The 21,125-nt window shown below is 45.7% G+C and overlaps 1 protein-coding gene and 1 pseudogene across 6 annotated transcripts in view; one reads left to right on the top strand and one right to left on the bottom strand.

Moving 5' to 3' along the window:
- Positions 1–729: 729 nt before the first annotated feature.
- Positions 730–21,125, bottom strand: part of ATG5 (autophagy related 5) — a 179,489-nt gene continuing 159,093 nt past the window's right edge. For all 6 annotated transcript variants that reach the window (XM_042253358.2, XM_042253357.2, XM_012182698.5 and 3 more), the window contains one exon: positions 730–13,055. In XM_042253358.2, coding sequence (XP_042109292.1) covers positions 12,844–13,055 — 212 coding nt within the window. In that variant the 3' untranslated portion in view covers positions 730–12,843. The remainder of the gene's footprint in view (positions 13,056–21,125) is intronic.
- On the top strand, positions 18,536–19,418 carry LOC114116070 (small ribosomal subunit protein eS1-like; annotated as a pseudogene).

Genomic DNA, 21,125 nt, shown 5'->3' with positions numbered 1-21,125 from the left:
CCTGCTCATGGAGGGAAAGGGGTAGGACAAGGGGAAGGGTTAAGGTATAAACGAGAGGACTGAAGAGGATGGACAGTGGTTTTAAGGAGAGACTGTGAGGTGGGCTGAGAGGCCTAAAGCCTGGTGGCCTCAGCCTCAGCACTTTGCAGAGACTTGGCTCTTGGGTCCCTTGAGGTCCTCTGCTGTGTCTTTACAATAAATTGATCTTTTTGACTTAGTCTCAGTTGTTTTCTATTACTTGTAATCAAAGACCTCTACTTTTCTATTCAATTTGCTTCTTCCTAGCCATTCAAAGGAACGGCAGGGCTGTCACGGACCCCTATTAACCCGAGTGAGTTAAATTCTTTCCTCGCCTAACAAGAGATAGGAAATTCTCCACTTTCAGAGTCAGCCAGCTTCAGGGAGCTAAACAATGGAGTGGATGGTTAGCTGCATGCTAGTTTTATGTCAACAAGGTATAAAGTAGCTATGATAGTTTTATCTCGAGTTATTTTGACCAGTTCTTAGAAATAACTGAAGAATCTTCCTCTTAACTTCCTAAAAACAGGTGCTTGATAAACATACCCCACCCTTCTCCCATTATCCTCAGGTGCTTAGAAGGGTAACCTCGAATAAATGAAATTCTACAGATAATCCCCAAACCTTATCTAAACTCTTATCTTGGCCAATAGCTCCCTCTTCTTCCTTTTAGCAGAGCTGTTGACAAGAAGCAAATGGACTGTGACAAGCTGGAGTTTTTATCTTTTTATTTCCCTCCAATGCCTCCAGTGGAGCTGTTGAAGAACAATGACAAGGACAAAGAGACCGATGGCAGGTGGTCAAGGAGAAGAAACAAAGCCTGGATGGTTTGCGCACTGGCAAGCCCAGGAGTTGTCTTAAATGGGCTGGGGGGGGGGGGGGGCGGGACACAGATCAGTGAGGAGGAGGAAGAGAAGCGGCGGGAAGGGGAGCAGGCTCATGCGGAGGGGAGGGGGCTCCACTCCGTGTTTCACAAAACACCTATCCCAAGTTGGTACAGCTGCACTTACAAGACAACGCGCTCCCAGCAGAGCCTTCAGTGAGATTTCGAAGGTGTGGGCCTCGCTGAATGGAAGGGAAGCTCACTTGCCTCCCAAGCTTGGTTTTGCTTAAAATCTTCTATCTTCTTCTGTAGATCTTCTTTTAGGTACAGCCCCTAAAAAGGCGCGGTAGTTTTCACTCTAGCCTCTGCCACGCGGTGAAGCCAAGGGCGCGCACCCCACGTCTCACTCTAGAGGTAGCCATTAGGCTTTGATGTGTAATTTGAGGCAAGCGATCTTCTGCCGCCCCTTTCTTTTTGCACTGAAAACCACTGTACGGCCACAAAGCTCAAATTCAGAGGGGGGAGGATGACTCCTCAGCAGCGCCATCTTAGAACCGAGGGGAAGAGACTGTCGCTTAAACCTCAGCCCATTGAATCAGATCAGCCTTTGCTGTGATGTTTCAACTGTAACATTTCAAACTTGCTCTCGGCAGCTGTTAGGTACTCCTTGCTGAGACCTTGAATTTGGAGGGCACTACCAGCACAGAAGCTCACCAGCAGAGGAGGACAATGGTGTTTCATTATTCATGGAAACATGCTGCTCGTGTGCTTCGGTCTGAGCTTTTGATGAACAGAAAATGCTCTGAACTTATTTTCCTTTTTGTGAAATCCTGACACAGCACTTCTGGTTTCAAAGGAAGCTGTATTAAAAAGACCAATAGAAAACCCCACAAAATGGGACCACCTTAAAATCAAGTTTACTGGCTAAATGGGATTAAACTAGAGTTATGTTTTAAAAAAGAATAAACCAGAAAAAAAAAACCCAAGTCTTTGCTGCATGGTGCCCACTTCTATCTAAACAGCTCTGAAGTGCAGATGCATGCTGTCACTGGAGCATCTCTGGAGAGAGCGTGGGAAGTTAAAAGTCAGTGTTTTTGATTAATTAATAATCATCCTCAGCTGTGTTGGCAAATGATAAAAACAAATTGTCTGCCTTTAAAGTAAGGGTGGAAGATGTGTGCTTACCCAGAACCGAGGGGGAAGGAGGAAGAGCCCTGTTGGCCTAGTCGTCCCTTGGCTGGTCTGGTGGTGGCTGAACAAAAGCGATGCTGTGTGTCTCTTAGCCGGTGTGCTCATGAAAACAATCACAGCTCGGGTGGTCAGTCAGGGAGGTGAGTGAAGGAAGCCAGTGTCTAAGGGCTCCCCAGTTGTCGTCTAGAAAAACCCAACCGAGCATTTGCAGGAATAACTATTTCTCCATGTTTGTCATTGTGGGGTTCAAGTCAGCTGGCTCCAGCTGACTGTGTGTATGTGTGTGCCTGTGTGTGTGGGTGGGTGGATGTGTGGGTGAGGGTGGGGGTGTGTATGTACTGGGATGAGATGAAGTTTCATTGGTAGTTAGAGGAGAGACGCAAAGACCCTCTCCTTTTAAATCTGTCACCTACAAGTTAAACAGTGACCCCACGTCATTTCTTCTCCAAGGCTCTGTGGCTGCAGCTGGGTGCCATCTTCCTCCCTCCTGAGCCTGTAGTTCTTCAGCCACGCTTCTCTTACAGGACTTAACATTTTCCTCTTGGTAACACAGTCATATTTCCTCAAATGTCGTGATGTTTGCCTTTGGGGCAGCACCTGGGACAGATTATTGGCTACAGGAGACATACAACACATCTTAAATATGGGAATGAGTGGAGGAAGGTGGGACTGATGGATGGACCCACGGGGATGCTATGTTTATTTTGTGGCTCCATTGGTGGAATTTCTATCTTCTCGCATGACTAGGACATTCTCTCCTTCCTCTGTCCCAACTGCCAGAGTCACGATGCAGGCTCTGATTAACTTTTACCTCTTCTTCTCCCACAGTCTGCGAACAATCCTCATTTCCTACCCGCCTCTACTTTAATCCATCCTACATACTCAGTTAGCCTTGATTCTACCTGCCCCAGCCTCTAAACTTTCTATGGCCCCCAATTTCTCACCAAGTTGCCCAAACACACTACTCCCAATGATTCAAGAGCCTTCACACACCATGGACCCAGAATACTGTTTCATTTCTAAATCACCTGATGTGTCAAATGTCGGACATACTATTTCTTTAAAAATCCACTCAATTTCCTACTTTCATCCGTAAAGTAAAAACCCCACTCAGCTTTCAGGGTTCAGCTCCAATGTCACTTCCTCTAAGAAGTTTTTGATTTCAAATACTGGATATAACTTCCCTTGTCTTGATCTACTTTGTATTATACTCTTTATCTGTTTGTTACTAGATTAGAAGCCCCCGAGGGCAGAAAGGCCAAGTTCATCGTTGTCTTGCAGCTGGCAGCAGAGTGCTGGAAACCAAGAATCCCTCTTGTTGCTGAATTATATTCAGGGAGAACCAGGCGGCCAGGCTCTTGTGCTGGGAGTCTGCAATCTAAGACTGACGGTCAACAAAGTGTGGCTGCAGCTGCTGACCTGAGATGCAGGTGCCAGGATAAAAGTGGAGAATCCACAGCTCCAACACAATTCAGTATTCACTTATATTGGTTTTCTACAGCATCACAAAAATAACTACCAGTTTACCTGCTTGGAACAATACCCATTTATGAGTCCACAGTTAAGTTCTATAAATCAGAAGGCTGGTACAGCATGCCTGGGCTCTAGGCATAGGGTGACACCATGTTGAAATCAAGGTGTTGACCCTGCTGAGCTCTTGCCTGGAGGTTCTGGGGAAACGGGGCACTTTTAGCGCTTTCTTGTTGGTGCTAGAATTTGGTCACAGGACTGAGGTCCCTGTTATGATTAAGTCAGGGCCACTGGGATAATAATCTCCCTTAAGGTCAGTGAAAGTTGCTCAGTCATATCCAACTCTTTGCGACCCCATAGACTATACAGTCCATGGAATTCTGCAGGCCAGAATACTGGAGTGGGTAGGCTTTCCCTTCTCCAGGGAATCTTCCCAACCCAGGGATTGAACCCAGGTCTCCTGCATTGCAGGCAGATTCTTTACCAGCTAAGCCACAAGGGAAGCTGCCCTTAAGGTCAACTGTGCTATAAAACATAACCTAATCACGAGAGTAAAATCCAATGTATTCAAATGGTGCACACACAAGAGGGGAGACAGGAAATCCTTGGGTAATTTTAGAATCTGGCCTATCACATTTTGAGCAATTAGTGAGAGCTGGGGCCAAACAAAGTTTGGAGGCAAATGGCAGCTGGAGAGACCACAGTGTATCTTCTGGGGGTACAAGAGGACATCGTAGAGAAGGGAACACAGGAGCTCTCCAAGAGCTGGGAGGGGCCTTGAACTCCTGAAAGAGCCCTGAAGATGCAGGAAGAGGAGGGCTCTCCAGGCAGAGAAGGAGACAAGGAAGAGGGCACAGGGAGTGCCCCAAGAAACCAGAGAGACCAGTGCGGGCGGCCAAAGCCGTCAGGGAAGGAAACGAGGCTGGGAATCCCTGGTCAGGGCTGCATTTCTGAGCCACTCTGTGTGGATAAGTTGCTGGCACAGCCAAGGCCAAGGGCACAGGGACCACCTGGTGGATGTGCTGGAGTGAGTGAGGAGGCCAACTGGGACGAGTGTGTAAGATGCCAGCTGGAGCTAGACACCCCACAAGACGGCCAAGGGGAGGCGGGAAGGGAGGCTAGGGAAGGCAGGACCTCCGGCTGTTGAGCAAACCTCAGGAGAACTGACGGTGTTAGGGCAGGAATCACAGAATGAGGGTCTCAAAGAACTCTTGCTATGGATGAAGCAGGAAACGTCTTGAGAGCACAGAAGCAGAGCCAAATGCTGGCCCAGGAGGCCAAGAGTCTGTGTCCTGGGCCCAGTCTTCTGCTGACTCAGCCCGTGCCAGTGGGTGTCTTACTTGCTCTTTCAATACCTTTGTTTCCTGATCTATAATGTGGAGACTAACAATAGCCCTGTGCTGTTCACTCTCATTAGTGCATAGGGATCACTTTCCTGGCACTGGCCACCAGGAATGTGCCTTTCCCACTACAGGGCTCTGCATTCAGCCTCTGCTCATGAATTGAGGGGACGATTCTGTGCTGGGAGAGCACAGCACAGGTGTAGCTTGGCTGGGTACATCCACACCTGGGTCAGGCTGGTTCAGGCCACCTCCAGACTGGGTCCTGAGCCCAAGGAGTTATTGCTGCGTAGTCTCTAGATGGTGTCTGACTCTTTTGTGACCCCATGGACTGTATCCCCCTAGGCTCCTCTGTCCATGGGATTTCACAGGCAAGAATACTGGAGTGGGGTGCCATTTCTTTCTCAGGGGGATCTTCCTGACCTGGGGATTGAAGCCGCATCACCTGCACTGGCAGGTGGATTCTTTGCCACAGAGCCATCAGGGAAGGCAGAGAAGATTTACTTCCAAATCCGGTTTAAATCAGATGGCCAGTCTTGCTTAGGAGACTTGCTTTAAGCTGTGTAATCATCTCTTGTTAGATTCCTTTTTAGAGGAATTCTCCCCTTCTAGAGATTCCGGGGCAGAGAAGTCTGTATAAGTCTCATTTAAATCACCACTCACTTTTTCTTCTTTTTTTGCAGTTCTTTTTTTTTTTTTCATTTTCAATTGATTATTTATTTTTTCTGGACAATGGGTTAGTCTTCCTGAGCTTTTCATATTCTAGGTAAGTTATTTATTTTTATTTTTTAATTTATTTATTTTAATTGGGGGCTAATTACTTGACAATAGTGTATTGGTTTTGCCATACAGCAACATGAATCCACCATGGGTGTACACGTGTTCCCCATCCTGAATCCCCCTCCCTCCTCCCTCCCCATACCATCCCTCTGAGAGGTCATCCCAGTGCACCAGCCCCGAGCATCCTGTATCATGCATGGAACCTGGACTGGTGATTCATTTCACATATGATATTATACATGTTTCAATGCCATTCTCCCAAATCATCCCACCCTTACCCTCTCCCACAGAGTCCAAAGACTGTTCTATACATCTGTGTCTCTTTAGCTGTCTCACATGCAGAGTTATCGTTACCATCTTTCTAAATTCCATATATATGTGTTAGTATACTGTATTGGTGTTTTTCTTTCTGGCTTACTTCACTCTGTATAATAGGCTCCAGTTTCATCCACCTCATTAGAACTCATTCAAATGTATTCTTTTTAATGGCTGAGTAATACTCCATTGTGTATATGTACCACAGCTTTCTTACCCATTCGCCTGCTGATTGACATCTAGGTTGCTTCCATGTCCTGGCTGTTATAAACAGTGCTGCGATGAACACTGGGGTGCACGTGTCTCTTTCAATTCTGGTTTCCTCACCACTCACTTTCAAACTTTGTCATTCTCTTTGTCAGGTGAAGCCCAAATGTCACTGTTGAAAATTCTGTCCAACTGTGAGGCTCCTAAGAAGTCTTTGAAACAAGAGTCAAGCACTCTGTATGCTCATAGGCGTACTCCGGGTGGCAGGAGAGATGGCAGGGGGCATCCATGGGCAAAGTCCACTCCTACAGTGGGTGCAGATCAAGTCTTAAGCACTCAGGACAACAGCAGGCAGTCATTGACATGTTCTAGAATTTTCTGGCCCCCGAAAAAGTGCTTTGAAAGAGCTAGGCTGCCTTTTCAAGGACTTTGAAAAGCAGGCAGGGGTTTGAACTGAGGAGAAACCCAAAGTGAGAGGGTTTGTCCACAGCTGCCACTTCCCACGAGAAACCAGGACAAACCTCAGCAGAGGAGCGAGGCCACTGAGGCTGCCTGACTACGCACCCATCGCTGAGAGCAGGCAAACCCACGGGGTGGTGTGGGGGCGGGGGCGCTCCTGCCTGCTGGGTACATCAGGGGCTCCTTCAGTCCAGGGCAGGGAGATCCTCCTGTGATACACATGTCATGCGGTCTGAAGGTCTCCAGTGCTGACCCCTGAAGTGTCCCCTCAGGACTGGGTCTTCTTCATGTGGAGTCCCAGTCAAGCCAGGCAGTTGGGCAGTTGGGTCCCAACATGAGACTGCTCGCTGTGTCGCACCCCCAACCCCGACTCTTAGGACAGACCCAGGCCTGTGGGTTATCCTCAGAAATAGGGGTTGGTCTGGATCAGGTCCAGAATTATCTGGAGTTTTCAGGTAGATAGATGTTTTGATCCAGTCTCCTGTAGAGTCTTGAGGAATCTTTGGTGACAACCATAGCTTAGCAGCGATCTTCCTCTAGTCTCTGTGTCCAACCTGGAAGTTTTGGCATTTTTCTAAAATTGCACAATGTCCAGCCATATCTTCAATTTCAAGTGGCTTTGTCTGCAATAATTCTTGGTGCCTAATTTAGTTTCTGAACACATTATGTTTAACACACTGAACTCCATCCTGTCCCTGCTCTGTGAATATCAGGAATTAGCCCTTTAAGAAAGGTCCTTCTACAGCTTGGGGCTCTGGTTTATTGTCTTGCTTGACTCAAGGACTGGTTTATAGGAAAGAATATTCCAAGTAACTCCACCAGTAGGGGCTGAGGGACTTTGGAGAAGTCACTGTGTGGTTTTGGACCTCACTTTCCTCATCTAGATAGTGAGGAAAGTGAACTATATCAGATCTAAGGTGCACTGGGGCCCTAACACCTCATCATCTGTGATCTAACCATCCTGGGCTTCCCTAGGGAGCTTCAGTTATTCATTCAACTCATTTTCATTCATGAATATCATGTGACAACTTCTCTGCTAGACCTGTTTCTTTGTGGGAGCTGTTTCAGATTGAAGGGTAAATTCGGTCTCTATCATTCCATATTGGTCAGAAGCAGAAGTCGCAGAAAATGTTTTTGGGTTTTTTTTTGGCTACACCATTCAGCATGATGGATCCTAGTTCCTTAACCAGGGATCAAACCCTTGCCTCCCTACAGTGGAAGCACAGACTCTTAACTGCTGGACCGCCAAGGAAGTCCCCCAGCACACATTTTATAATCATATAATCCAATCTCCCTAGCCAAAAGTAGAACCTGCATCCCCATCAGATTTATATTTGTAAATGTTACACACATGTACTTGGGAATATGTATAGCAAATATTAGTCATAGTATTACTAGTAGTAAGAACAAAGGTTAATTCCTTTCCTCAGTTCTGCATTAAAACATAGATTAAACAGAAGTTAAAATATTTCCTTCTTGCCAGTCAGTGCATTATCTGTGTACTCTATAGGTCCAGGGTAGAAGGTCTCAGAAGTCCAGCTCTGTAGACTTTCAAGACTGATTGAAACAGATAGCCAAGATACTTGGTATGGATAACATTATACATTTACCTCTAAAATAAGAGTCAGAAATAGGAGATTGACAATCTATGGCTGACATTGACTAAGGTTCTATAAAAATAGTTATTTAAAAATAGAGTTATATTATCCAGCAAAGCCACTCCTGTACATATATCCTGAGAAAACTATAATTTAAAAAGATATATGCACCCCGATATTCATAGCAGTACTATTCACAATAGCCAAGATATGGAAACAACCCTACTGTCTATTAATAGATGATGGGTTTAACAAGATGCAGCGTGTGTGTATATACATATGATGGAATACTACTCAGCCATAAGAACAAATGGAATTTTGCCACTTGCAGCAACATGGATGGACCTAGAGTTTATCACACTAAGTGAAGTAAGTCAGAAAAAGAAAGACAAATACCATATGATGTCACTTATATGTGGATTCTAAAATATGGCACAAATGAACTTATGTGCAGAAACAGACTCACAGACATAAGACAACAAACTCACGGTTACCAAAGGGGAAAGGAGGAGGAGGGATAAATTAGGAGTTTGGGATTAACAGATACAAATGACTATATATAAAATAGATAAACCACAAGGACCTACTGTACAGCACAGGGAACTATATTCAGTATCCTATAATAAACCATAATGGAAGAGAAAAAAATGTAAGAGTTCAAAAAATTGCATTCCTTGGTTCTATTTGGCAAAACTCCTATTATCTTTTCATTTTCCTTTGGCCAGGCCTTATTTAAATGTTAAAGGGTCCATAAATATTAAATGCATTCTCAGCACCATACCAGGCAATGTGGGTGAACGTAAACGATCTCTGAATACAAATGTCCCACTTGAGTTTAGCTGTATCGCTTTCCTGCCTGTGCTATGGGTGAGATGCATGGGTGGGCTTTAACCCCTGGCACCAGGATTCAGCCCACATCGCCTTTCCGAGACTTGAGACCTGACTCACTCCTTTCTTCAACCAGCCTGTTCAGCCCGGCTTTCGTGCTTGGCTCCCACAGCAGCAGCAGAAAGGCAGCATGGGGAGGTCAGGCTGGAGAAAGGTGCTGCAGAGGCCGAGGTAGCTGTGGAGGCTGGGGTGTTAGTCACTTTCACTAGGGCCCTGCTGCGCCGGCTGCTGCAGGCTCCCCCTATGCTGCCGGCAGAGGGTCCATGCAGAAAACCAGCAGGAAATAGAACGGTCAGCAGCGAGTGTAAGAAAGAAACCTATCCTTTCTCAGACAGGAGCTTTTATTTCCACCCTGGTCCACAGCTTCAAAGGGCAGCTGCCTCACAGGGAGAGTGTTTGCATGTTTGAAGTAAGAAGACCGTTTCTTGGTCTCTGAAACTGAGTTCGAGAAGGCCTGGCTCCCAGCAGCTGTGGCGCCCCTCTCCCAGCTCTGCTCCGCGGTCCAGCGTGCTTCAGCTATGCTGGTCGACCCTCTGGGAAGGTAGATGTGGCCAAGAAACAGCAGACCTGGCCTCCAACTTGGATAATTCTGCAAAACTTTGTATGAGGACTGATTGCACAAAGCTGCATGGGTGAGGTGGAAGGAAGAAAAAGGGAAGAGCATTTTCTGCTTATGACTGGGACCCTGTTATTCATTGGCCTGGGTGTTTCAGCTGAGTTCTGTGGATTAGGAGCCGAGTCATGTCAGCACTAGAAACCTCCCGGGTCTCAGTCATATGTGCTACCCCACCTCTTCCCCGCAGCCCAGACCATTCCTTTCAGAGAACCCTCCCTGTTTCGCGCTTTCACAGAGCGAGGCTGTTCTAAGTCTTGGGGTCACACCCAGCTCACATGCCCCAACAGAAGCTGAGGAAAGGTCTGGGGTCCTTCTCTGTGGCCTCCATCTTTAGCCCTGCCCTGCTTCCGGAGGTGGGCAGGAAGGAGGCCTCCCGGTGGGAGCTGCCCAGTGTCCGGCTATTGTGGAGGGTTTGTCCTGCTGGTTTGGCTCAGCAGAAGGCATCCAAAAAGCCAGCGAGGCTGTGTAATGTGGGAGCCAGCGAGGGCCATGTTCCCACACTGTAAGTCATGATGACACTGGTAAAACAGTCTGGTGGGCGGGGGAAAGTGAAAGAAAAAGAAGAGGGGGAACAGAAACCAAAGTGAGGCACACAGAAGGGTCGAGCAAGAGCAGAGGCCAGGGCACAAACGGAGGCCGGGAGACGAGACAGGCCTGGAAGAGAATCCGGGAGAGGCAGGGTGAGAGTACAGGTGGGAGGAGAGAGACTGGACCAAAGGAAACACAAGGAGACTTGAAGGGAAGATGTGGTCATTTGTTTGAGGAAATGGCAGGTGATCTGCTAACACGTATTCCAACAGAGGGGGTTGGAGGCCTGGTCCAAGGATGCCCCTGGGTGTATCACCTTCAAAGCCCCAAATACAGGACAGAGCAGCCCTGGCAATGCAGTCTACGTCTCTGCTTGCTCAAGGCCTACCTCCTGCCAGGCAGAAAGGGCCTGTGAGACACTCAGGAGAAAGGAAAGAGGATGTAAGCTGAGGGAAAGGATGGGGGAGATCCATCTGTGGGAGATCCACAGAGATTAGTTAGAGCCCTTCCGTGAGTTCATCTCCAGGCAGACCTGCCCCCAGGCTTGCGGGCGATGCAGAAAGAGAGGCAATGGCTTTCAGCTTCAAGAAATTCACCGTCTGAGAGAAGGGACAAGATGTACATATGCAAAGCAATGAACAGCACCGTCATTATTGGGACTGCTCAGATGAACACAGTAAAGAATACTGGTTGAAAGGAACAAAGAATAAGATAATCAAAGAAATGAACTACAGAAAGGCTTTCTTGACAATGTTCCCAATGTGGAAATTTTTTTAAATGCAGGAATTAAGTGAAATGATGTTGGCTGAACTGGATGGAACATTTTAAACTGGGCCAAGAAGGTGGACCTGGGTTTGACTATAGCATAGCACAGGCTCCGAGTCAAAGCAAAGAGCAGGAGGCATAACTGCCCAATCCAGTCTTCCAGGTGAGTTGGATCTACCTGACCTGATAGTCAATTCAACAGTCAACATTGCAAAACACTGGTGCCCTAGGAGTCACGCTGTTGTTCAGTCACTAAGTCATGTCAGATTCTTTGCGACCCCATGGACTGGAGCCCGCCCAGCTCCTCTGTCCATGGGGTTCTTCTGGCAAGAATACTGGAGTGGGTGGCCACTTCCTTCTCCAGGGGATCTTCCTGGATCAGGGACCAAACCCGTGTCTCCCGTGTCTCCTGCGTTGGCAGGCAGATTCTTTACCATTGAGCTGCCAGGGAAGCCCATCCTAGGAGTCATATTTAGCATTAAAAGACATTAAGAAAAGATTGTTGAGATGACCCCAGAGGAAGCCAACTTTCTAGCATGGAAGCATGACTTGCCCTAGTCTGAAATAGCTGTTGGAAGACAACTTGAGATCAAGTGTATAATTGAGACTGGGGGGAGACCCAGTAGGTGGGTTGTACATGTGTGAGTTAAAGACACAAGGGCATTTAATTTGTGACTGAGAAAAAAAGATAGTGAAGGTAGTGATAATTACAACGAATATTTACTGAGTACAAACTACGTGCCAGGTGCTGGTCTATACACTGTACGTGCATGAGTTTACACGATCCTCACTGCCACCAATGAGGGGTTTTTAACTATTATTATCATTTACATTTTATGTGTGAGGAAACTCATCCACAGACAGATCAAGCAGTTACACTACAGAGGTTAGCCCAGGACTCTGAACTCCACAACCTTCTTTCTCTGAAGCCTTGGAAAATTCAGCGTCTCTGTTTCCTCATCTGTAAGCATTTGTTATCTAAGCTGCTTGTAGAGACACAGTAGATGATGAAGCCTCTATCAGGACACTGGCTGTGGGGTCACTCTGAGAGTATCAGCATTATTAGGAAGGCCATGCTTTTTCCAAGAATGCTAAATGTATGCAAACTTTCTCACGTTAATACCACAGGGCCTTGAAGAAGTTTATAGAGACTCATCAAATAAAAAAACCTCCTCTGTGTTCACAATGGATAATAATGCCAAGTGAATCCTATCTAAAGAGGTGAAGGGTCTCTTTCTGATACCCCTTTACCCTTCTTACAATGCTTGGGGGCTGTGACTTTTTTTTTTAAATTAATTTTTATTGGAGTATAGTTGCTTTACAATGTTATGTTAGTTTTTATTGTACAGCAAAAGTGAATCAGCAATATGTATACCCCCTCTTTTTTGGATTTCCTTACCATTTAGGTCACCACAGAGCACTGAGTAGGGTTTCCTGAGTTAGGTCTCATTAGTTATCTATTTTATACACAGGATCAATAGGGGATGGGACTCCTGTTTCTTATGAAAAATTTCACACTGAGAAGAACAGCCAGGCTTTTGTCCTGGGCAAGAGCCTCTCCCATGAGGCCCAACCAGAGGACCACGCCATCTTAGAAACCAGGGGTTGAGTCTGAGAGGCAGCAGATAGAGAAGCAGATAGCAAATACATCTGTTTTTACAAGAGCCTGTTGTTCTCTGTACTAACTGCTATAAAAACGACTTGAAACTAGCCACATATTAGTTTTGGTTCTCGTGACTAAATCAAGGAATGGCACGATGGTGCTGTGTCATTAGAAATGAAACCAGTTCTTAAACAAGAGAACAGGGCCGACATTTTAATAACCTGAACGATTTCATAGAAAAATCAAAGCTGAAACTTCTGCACCCCAGCTCTGAACACCTGCTGCTTAAGTTTGGTTCTGAACCAGTGAAACTTCTTTCTTGCGATGAAGACACGAGATGGGCCCTGACTTGCCCAACACTTGACGGCCAGGGAAGCCTTCCTTCCACCTGCTATTCTGCTAGGCTCAAACGTGGGCTCGATCTTGGCTTCTCCAGGAAGGACTGTATTTGGCACTGCGGGAAAATACAAAAAGTACCTCATAGTTTATTTTTTCAAATATGTGACCTTATATATTTTGATATATATATGTGTGTGTGTGTGTATATATATATTGGATGACAATACCTCAGATATCTAAATATATATATATATATATATATATATATATATATATATATATATCATCCACATCTTCTCAGATAAAAAACTGAGACTTGAAGAAGTCAAGTCACTCACCAAGAAGCAGGCAGGACTGGGGTTCTGAACTAAAGTTTTCTTGTCTATATCTGTATCACCTCCAATTGGGCCTTTATCACAATAATGATGCTGATGTAGTAACCATATGTAGGTTGCCTCTCTAGTGTCCTTTCCCCACTTTTCCTGCCACAGTACCCACATTGTGCCTCGAGGGAACCACTCTCCTCTCTGTCTCTCCATCTGTAACAGCTGGATTGATCCAGCTCCCAGGGGAAGCCAGAGTACCCATCACCTGGCCATGGTGACTGGCTCAGAGGTGGGCATACAGCCTGATTCAGGCCAGTGGAACCTGAGGAAATGTTTCCTAGGGCTTCTGGGAACAAGCTTCCTCAGCCCTCTGTGGGTTTACCAGAGGGGGCAATCCCCCTTCTCCTGGACAGTATGTTAGCAAATACAAAGTTCAGAACTCCCTCGGCCATTCGTGTCACCAAGAGGAGGGCCAGCCTAAGGATGACGCCAACACACAGAAGAAGCAGGGCTATACACAAGACTGGCATGGGGCTGATATGGTGAGCAGGATGCAAATTCTGGACGGCATGCTCGAGTTTTTAGGCTATAGGCTAACGCAATCCCTGTTTGCTTAAGCCAGTTTGAGTTTGTTATTCTGTCATATGAAAATTCTTAACACCACTGGCATCACTCCCAGTAACATTTGATGGTTGCTTTGGTTTCTCAGTCAAGAGCATGAAACCCGTTTGACCAAAAGGACCAATCCTTCAAAATTCATCAGCATCTCCGGAGCACGCCCATCTCTGGTGCCCGACTTGCCAGAGAGGACTCATGTGTTTCTGTTCCTGGGGACTGGTTCCTTCTGTTTTCTGCCCCCTGTTGGCTCAGTCTAGGCCCGTCCTCTTCCCAGTCCCTCCACAGTGATGGGAGGTGGCTGCCCTCTGCTGAGGATGCCAGCAGCCAAGTGGGCAGCCAGCTGCAGACCTCAGGCACTGGCACTGTCAAGAAAAGGAGTGTCAAGAAAGGATTCTGCCACAATGTACTTTTAATATAACATAAAATCAGGTGGGAGAAGGGTCTTTGGCACATAGCTAAATACACAATTACCACCCTCTCCCCCCCAGCCCCAGTTCCCTGTCAGAATGTTAAAACCCAAGCAATTCTGGCACCCCTCTGAGGATCTTTATTTGTTAGTGATTGATGTTCACAGAGCTTCAGAGCATCCAAGATTATAAAGTCTCGTGGGACTGACAATCTGCGATAAGAACTGGTTTTTGTGATTCTACAACAATCTGTTTCTCTTGAAAAATTCTGTTATTTCCACTTCTGGCCACTATGACTAAGCACAGGGGTAGAAACACAGTCTAAACAGTTAAAGAACCTTGTAACTGCCCAACGCAAGCCGACAGCAGAGGAAGTAAGCATGCGTGCGCGCTGGCAGGTGCAGTGTGGGAGGGAGGGCACTTACTCCCCCCAGTCCATGTCCCCCAGACCCAATCTGTCAGCAGAACCTCCCATTTCCCAAACGGGTCTCGACTCAACCATTTCTCTCCATCTTTAACTACAATCTTGTAATTTACCCAGTCAACACATATACACCCAAGGGCTACTGTGTTCCAGGCATTGTTCTAGTGGCTGGGAGGGCAAGACTGCCTCTTCTTGCTCTGTCTTCTCTCTGGACGACCCTTCTCACTGACTGGCCCCGCTTTCCTCATTTGCTCTCTCCTACCCTCCACACAGGAGCCTAGAAGTTTTTCTTAAATATCAACACTTCCCTGTTTGAAACCCTCCAATGACCTCCCACTGCTTCCTCATTAAAATACTAAGGCCTCCTCAGCCCTGCTGGTGGGCTGCGTGCCTCCCTATGCTGCGCCTCTTCTCGCATGCTAGATTCATTCCCTACAGGCACACCTACCCCGGTTCAGATCCTCAAGTGTGTTATGGCTTTTTCTCTTTTCAGAGCTTTCATCTGCCTTTATTTCCTCCTACAACAGTGGCTTTCAAACTTTCTTCTGACAATCATCCCCAGTAAGAAATATTTTACTTCATTAACTAGTAAACACATCAACCTACACATAAAGGGAACATGAGTTCCACATGATAATACCTCTAGTATGTTCTGTTCCTTTTTAAAAAATCTAGCCGTGCCCCACTAACCTGCAGTCTGAAAAGACTCCTCCCTCTGCTCTTTGAATGGCTGAATAGTTCTTATCCTTCAACTTTCCACCTGGATGTTAGCTGCTCACGGGGGCCTTCTCCAGCCATCTGATGTAACCCAGGCCCCTGACATAGATTATTTTTCATCTCAGTCCCCTGCCCCTTCCCTTTACAGCATGTATCAAAGTTATGTATTTCTCAGCTGACATTTGCTCATTGTCTGTCTTGCAGGCCACATCACTAGCAGTTGAAGCTGTGGACCTGTCTGCACTGTTCCCCACTGTGTATTCCACATCTGTGTCAATCATCAGCACAACAGAATATACATCCATATTCCTTGAATGGCTGGCTGAGTGGGTGGGTAAGTGATGCTGAGGTCTGGATTGAAAAACAGGCCTCCCCAGTAGAAGGAACCAGGGCTCCTTGGAGAAATGATGGATTCTAGGGCTGGGGCAGGAAATCCACAGGAGTGCCAGAAAGTAAAGAAACACTCAAAAAACAAAAAGACGAGGTATGTTGAAGGGATATAGGAGTCAACCTAAAAAGAACACCCAACGGCCAAAATTGAAACAATCTGAGCCTGGTTATCAGATGATAACCCAAACCTTTAAATAAATATACACGAGAGTCCATACCGGTATAAGAGGTTGCCTAAATAAGTTTTCTTACAGAAGAACTTAAATGATTAATATAAATACTACCCTCCAGGAGGTGGAGTCGAATTCTCCCCACTCCCTTCCTCCTTGAGGGCTGGGGGTACTGCACTCAGTGACTTGCTTCCAAACAACAGAGGAGGCAAAAGGAGAACAGGGTCACTTTCAGTGCGGAAACCTGGCAAACAGTACTTTGGCCAGGTGTTCAAGACTGATTTCACCGTCCTGTCACGTGGGTGGCACATACCCCCTGATACAACGTGAGGAGGGCACTTCTGCTCTGCTGGCTTCCTCCAATAGCCCACAACCCTGGTGTAACTGTGAAAGATGCATCAGACAAACCCAGTTAGCGGGGCATTCTACACAGTACCTAACTGAAACACTTCAGACCTGTCAAAACTTCACGAAAGACGCGACAAGAGACCATCAGACCCGAGGAGTTAGGGAGACATGACAACCACGTGTGGTGTGGCGTCCTAGGTGAGACCCTGCAGCAGAAAAAGGAAGCCAGGGCAAAAGCTAAGGAAATCTGGATATGGACTTCAGTTAATGATGAGGTATCAACACTGGTTCCTTAACTGTGACAAATATACCACTGTGATGTCAGATGCTGACAACAGGAGGAGCAGGCTGACGCGTATGTGGGATCTCTGTACACCATCTTCACCACTTCTCTGTGAATGAAAAACTGCTCTAGAATTAAAAAGCTTAATTTTTAAAAAAGTCAGCCTTAATGCCAAGAGCCAGGCCTTCATTCAGTTGATTTTATGGAGTGCCCACAAAGTACTCCTGACCGTGCCAGGCACAAAGACGACATGTAGACGTATGGGAGATGAAGAGGTGCAGATGCATGAGGCAAGGCGTCCAGGGCGACAAAACCACAAGCAGAGCATGCAGTTTTGCAGGCTGACTAGAGAGGGGAGGCATGCGCGTGGCAGGGGGCGGGGCAGGCGGAGTAGGGCTGGTCATGAAAGCGATGATGAGAATGAGGAAGGAAGACAAGGACCGGCTGGCTTTGGTGAGGTGAACTTGGCTCTTCCCCACTGGAACGTCAGCTCCTTGAAGGCAAGAACCTTGTCTGTCTACCCATCACTATACTCCTATGGCCAGAACTGTGCCTAGAACACAGTAAATGCTCAAAAATGTGTATTGAGTAGATGAGAGACTGGACAAACAGATGAAGTCCTACTGAAACTTTACTTGAACTCCAGAACCACTATTGTCATGGGAGGTCTGCCAGGGGCCCACTGGATGTGCTTTTTTGTACATGGTGATGATTGTCTTTGCATCCTCAGAGGTCTTCCATGAAGCATGCAGATGTTAGCACTGGTTTGGAATGGCTCTAATGTTCACTCACAGGCATGGAAGTGCCTTGGAACATTCTTGATGGTATTAATAGATAGGTCTGCTGATACCCAATGCTTCCCAAGTGGCTCAGTGATAATAGAATCCGCCTGTCAAATAGGAGACATGGGTTGGGAAGATCCCTTGGAGAAGGAAATGTCAACCAATTCCAGTACCCTTGCCTGGAAAATCCCATGGACAGAGGAGCCTGGTGGGCTTCAGTCCATGGGGCTGAAAAAGAGTTGGACATGATTGAACAACAGCTGCTGACCCCAAGGAGTGAATGGCATATCCTCTTTGCTCTAGCATCTTGTTAAACCTAGCAGGGGCTCTTAGCATTGTAAGAATGGAGAGAGTTAGCGAGGGCTTCAAACTTCAATACAGTCTCTACAAATATAAGGAAACAGTTTAGAGGGATGTTGAATTTCCTTGTAGGCATCTATTGACATTCCTCCTTAAAGGTCCCAAATACTCAATGAATTATATTCACTTGCATATAACATTTTTTTATGAAGAAAAATTTAAATTGTGGGAATATGATGGAAAAGTCATACCCAACTATGAAACTATTAAGAATAGGGCAGACTATATGTATTAATATGAAATAGTCTCCAAAACACACAAAGTAAAGCCGCTCTCTGAAACAGACATAAGACCTCAATTAACAGAGGGGAGTTCTGGGAAGACAGCACGGGAGGGATAAGAGAGACTTTCACTGAGGGTATACTCTTGGAACATTCTGAATTTTGCAAATGTACATAGTATCATGAACGAAAAAAACTTTAAAAAGTGATCCCAGAGGAAGAAACTTTTGAATTTTGTCTGCAGATTATAATAATCTCCTTTTTTTGATAAAAAAAAAAAACACCTCCTTTTTTGTTCTATCCTGATTATCTTGGAACCTCTGCTTTCTAGAGGATCTGACCCATGCCAGGCGGTAGTCCTGGCTTCTGACATCGTCGCAAATAAGCTTTTACATGAAGTGACAAAGGTACATGAAAGAGGAAGGCACCCATCATTGTTTACACATTCAAAATTAGGAATTAATTTAAAAACTAAGTTCTATAGTTATTTTGTAAACAGCATATTGAAAACTATAAGTAGTCTGGGCTTTTGGCTCTGTGAGCAGCACCATGGTGATCAGCAAAAACGAGCAACTTACAAAAATGGCCGAAAGGGAGCCAAGAAGAAAGTGTTTGACTCACTTTCTAAGAAAGACTTGTATGCTGTGAAAGCACTGGCTATACGTCAATGTAAGAAATACTGGGAAAACACTAGTCACAAGAACTCAAGGAACCAAAATCACATCTGATGACTCTACAGATTATGTTTTTGAAGTGAGCCTTGCTGATCTGCAGAGTGATGAAACTGAATTTAGAAAATTCAAGCTGATTACTGAAGATGTTGAGGGCAAAAACTGCCTGACTAATTTCCGTGGCATGGGTCTCACCCATGACCAGACATACTTCACTGTAAAAAAATAGCGGATCATGGCTGATGGTCATGTGGGCGTCAAGACTACCAATGGTTATTTCCTTCATCTATTCTGCATGGGTTTTACTACAAAATGTAACAGTCAGATTCAGAAGACCTCTATGCACGGCATCAACAAGTCTGCCAAATCTGGAAGAAGAAAATGGAAACCATGACCCAAGAGGTGAAGACAAATGACTTGAAAGAAGTGGTCAATAAATTGATTCCAGAAAGTATTGGAAAAGACATATAAAAGGCTCTCTAATCTACTTATCTGCTCTATGATGACTTTGTTAGAAAAGTAAATATACTGAAGAAGCCCAAGCTTGAACTGAGAAACCTCATGGAGCATCGCGGTGAAGGTAGTAGTTTCGGAACCTGCTGGGGATGAGACAAGTTGTAAAGCTGAATGAGCGATGGGTATGAGCCAGCAGTCCAAGAACCTATTTACAATTCAGACTTTGAATGAAGACAAATAACAGATCTTATTTGTGGGGAAAAAAAGCACATTACTTTGTTAAATGTTAACATTTAAAAAGTAACTCTAGACCACTAATAATGAATCACACTAATACCCTAAAAACATTTGAAGAAAAGACTTGAGAAGTCCCTTTGAATCAATAAACAATAGATCCCTCAAAAATAACTGATCAATAATTCACCTCAGATAAGTATTTCATCAAGATCACATTCTGCTTTTAAGCAATTTTCTGTTTTCTCACATTCCAAAACAATACAGTTTCAAATTCTGAAGTCAACTCGTTTCTGAGTACTGAGGACACTGATGTTTGAGATACACAGAAGCATTCAGAGTTCTTCAGAACACATTTGTGAGAAGATGTATTTAAATCTTATTTCAGCTAATTTCAGAAGAGAGTTCAGTATTTCTCAAACATAAATCTCACTACCAAGGTTAAGCCAATGTAAACTATTTACATTCAGCTGCCATTACAAGAAGAGCTTCCCTGGTGGCTCAGATGGTAAAGAATCCACCTGCAATGTGGGAGACCTGGGTTCAATTCCTGGGTTGGGAAGATCCCCTGGAGGAGGGCATGGCAACCTACCCCAGTACTCTTGCCTAGAGGATTCTATGGGCAGAGAAGCCTGGCAGGCTACAGTCCTTGGGGTCACAAAGAGTAGGACACCACTGAGTGACTAAGCACAGCACACAGCACAGCCATTACATTAAAAAAAAAAAAAAAAAAAGCCTCCTGGAAGCAAGGATGGAAGGTCTCAATTCAGTGCAGTTCAGTCGCTCAGTCATGTCTGACTCTTTGCGACCCCATGAATCGCAGCACGCCAGGCCTCCCTGTCCATCACCAACTCCTGGAGTCCACTCATACTCACGTCCATGGAAAGTCTAAGACGGCAACAAGCACATCTCCAGTGTGTTTGTTGGAAATGCAGACTCTCAGGCTCTGTCCCATCTCCTCTTCACAAGACACATTTAAATAGGCAGTGATTCCCATACTTCTTACACTCTGACAAGCTGCCAGGCTAAGAAACCTTAATTATGTTCAATTCTTTAATGAATACTAGATATAATCCTTAGTAATAAGGACAATGTGACTATTTTTTTGAGACCAGAGAGTAACACTTATCAGAAATTACTGTAATAATCACTATTCCTACCCTCCTCCTTCTACCTGTGAAACATTCTTTCTCTTTTCTGAGTCCATCCCCTCCACTTGCTCCAAGACCATCTACCACTCCTTCCCCAAGATGACCACACTTTCTCTGCTGATTTCTCCCCTTTCACCAATGAACACACTGACGTCTCCCTTAGACATAACACACACACACATTTTCTTCCCACCATGCTAACAGCTCAGCTACAATCTACTTTTTTCTTCCCATCACTGAGGTTCTCAAGAGTAGTCTGCAAACAACCTGACAGCGATCAGACCCAAATTAGCTCTCTTGGAGGTGTCAAGTATTTAACTGCCAAATCGGAAGGCCTGGTCCCTGTTACTCCTCTAGATCTGTCTGCAATTTATGAATTCTTTCTCCAGCACTGCCACCTCTGGCACCTGCCCTTCTTCTTTTTGTCGCCCATGCCCCTGAGGCATTCCCCTCAGCTCAGCCCAGGGGCTTCTCTCTCCTTCCACTCTAGATACCTTTGTTGTGTTCTTCCTTCCCTCTACCCGCTCCTGCCTCAGAGGTCACCTCCATGCAGAAAACTTCCCAGACACTATCCTCAGCTCTGGTCTCTCCTCAGAACTCCAACAGCCTCGTATGGTTTTCATTTAA

This window comes from Ovis aries, chromosome 8, assembly GCF_016772045.2.
Source record: "Ovis aries strain OAR_USU_Benz2616 breed Rambouillet chromosome 8, ARS-UI_Ramb_v3.0, whole genome shotgun sequence".
NCBI lineage: Eukaryota > Metazoa > Chordata > Mammalia > Artiodactyla > Bovidae > Ovis > Ovis aries.
This window is presented reverse-complemented; position numbering and strand designations above follow the sequence as displayed.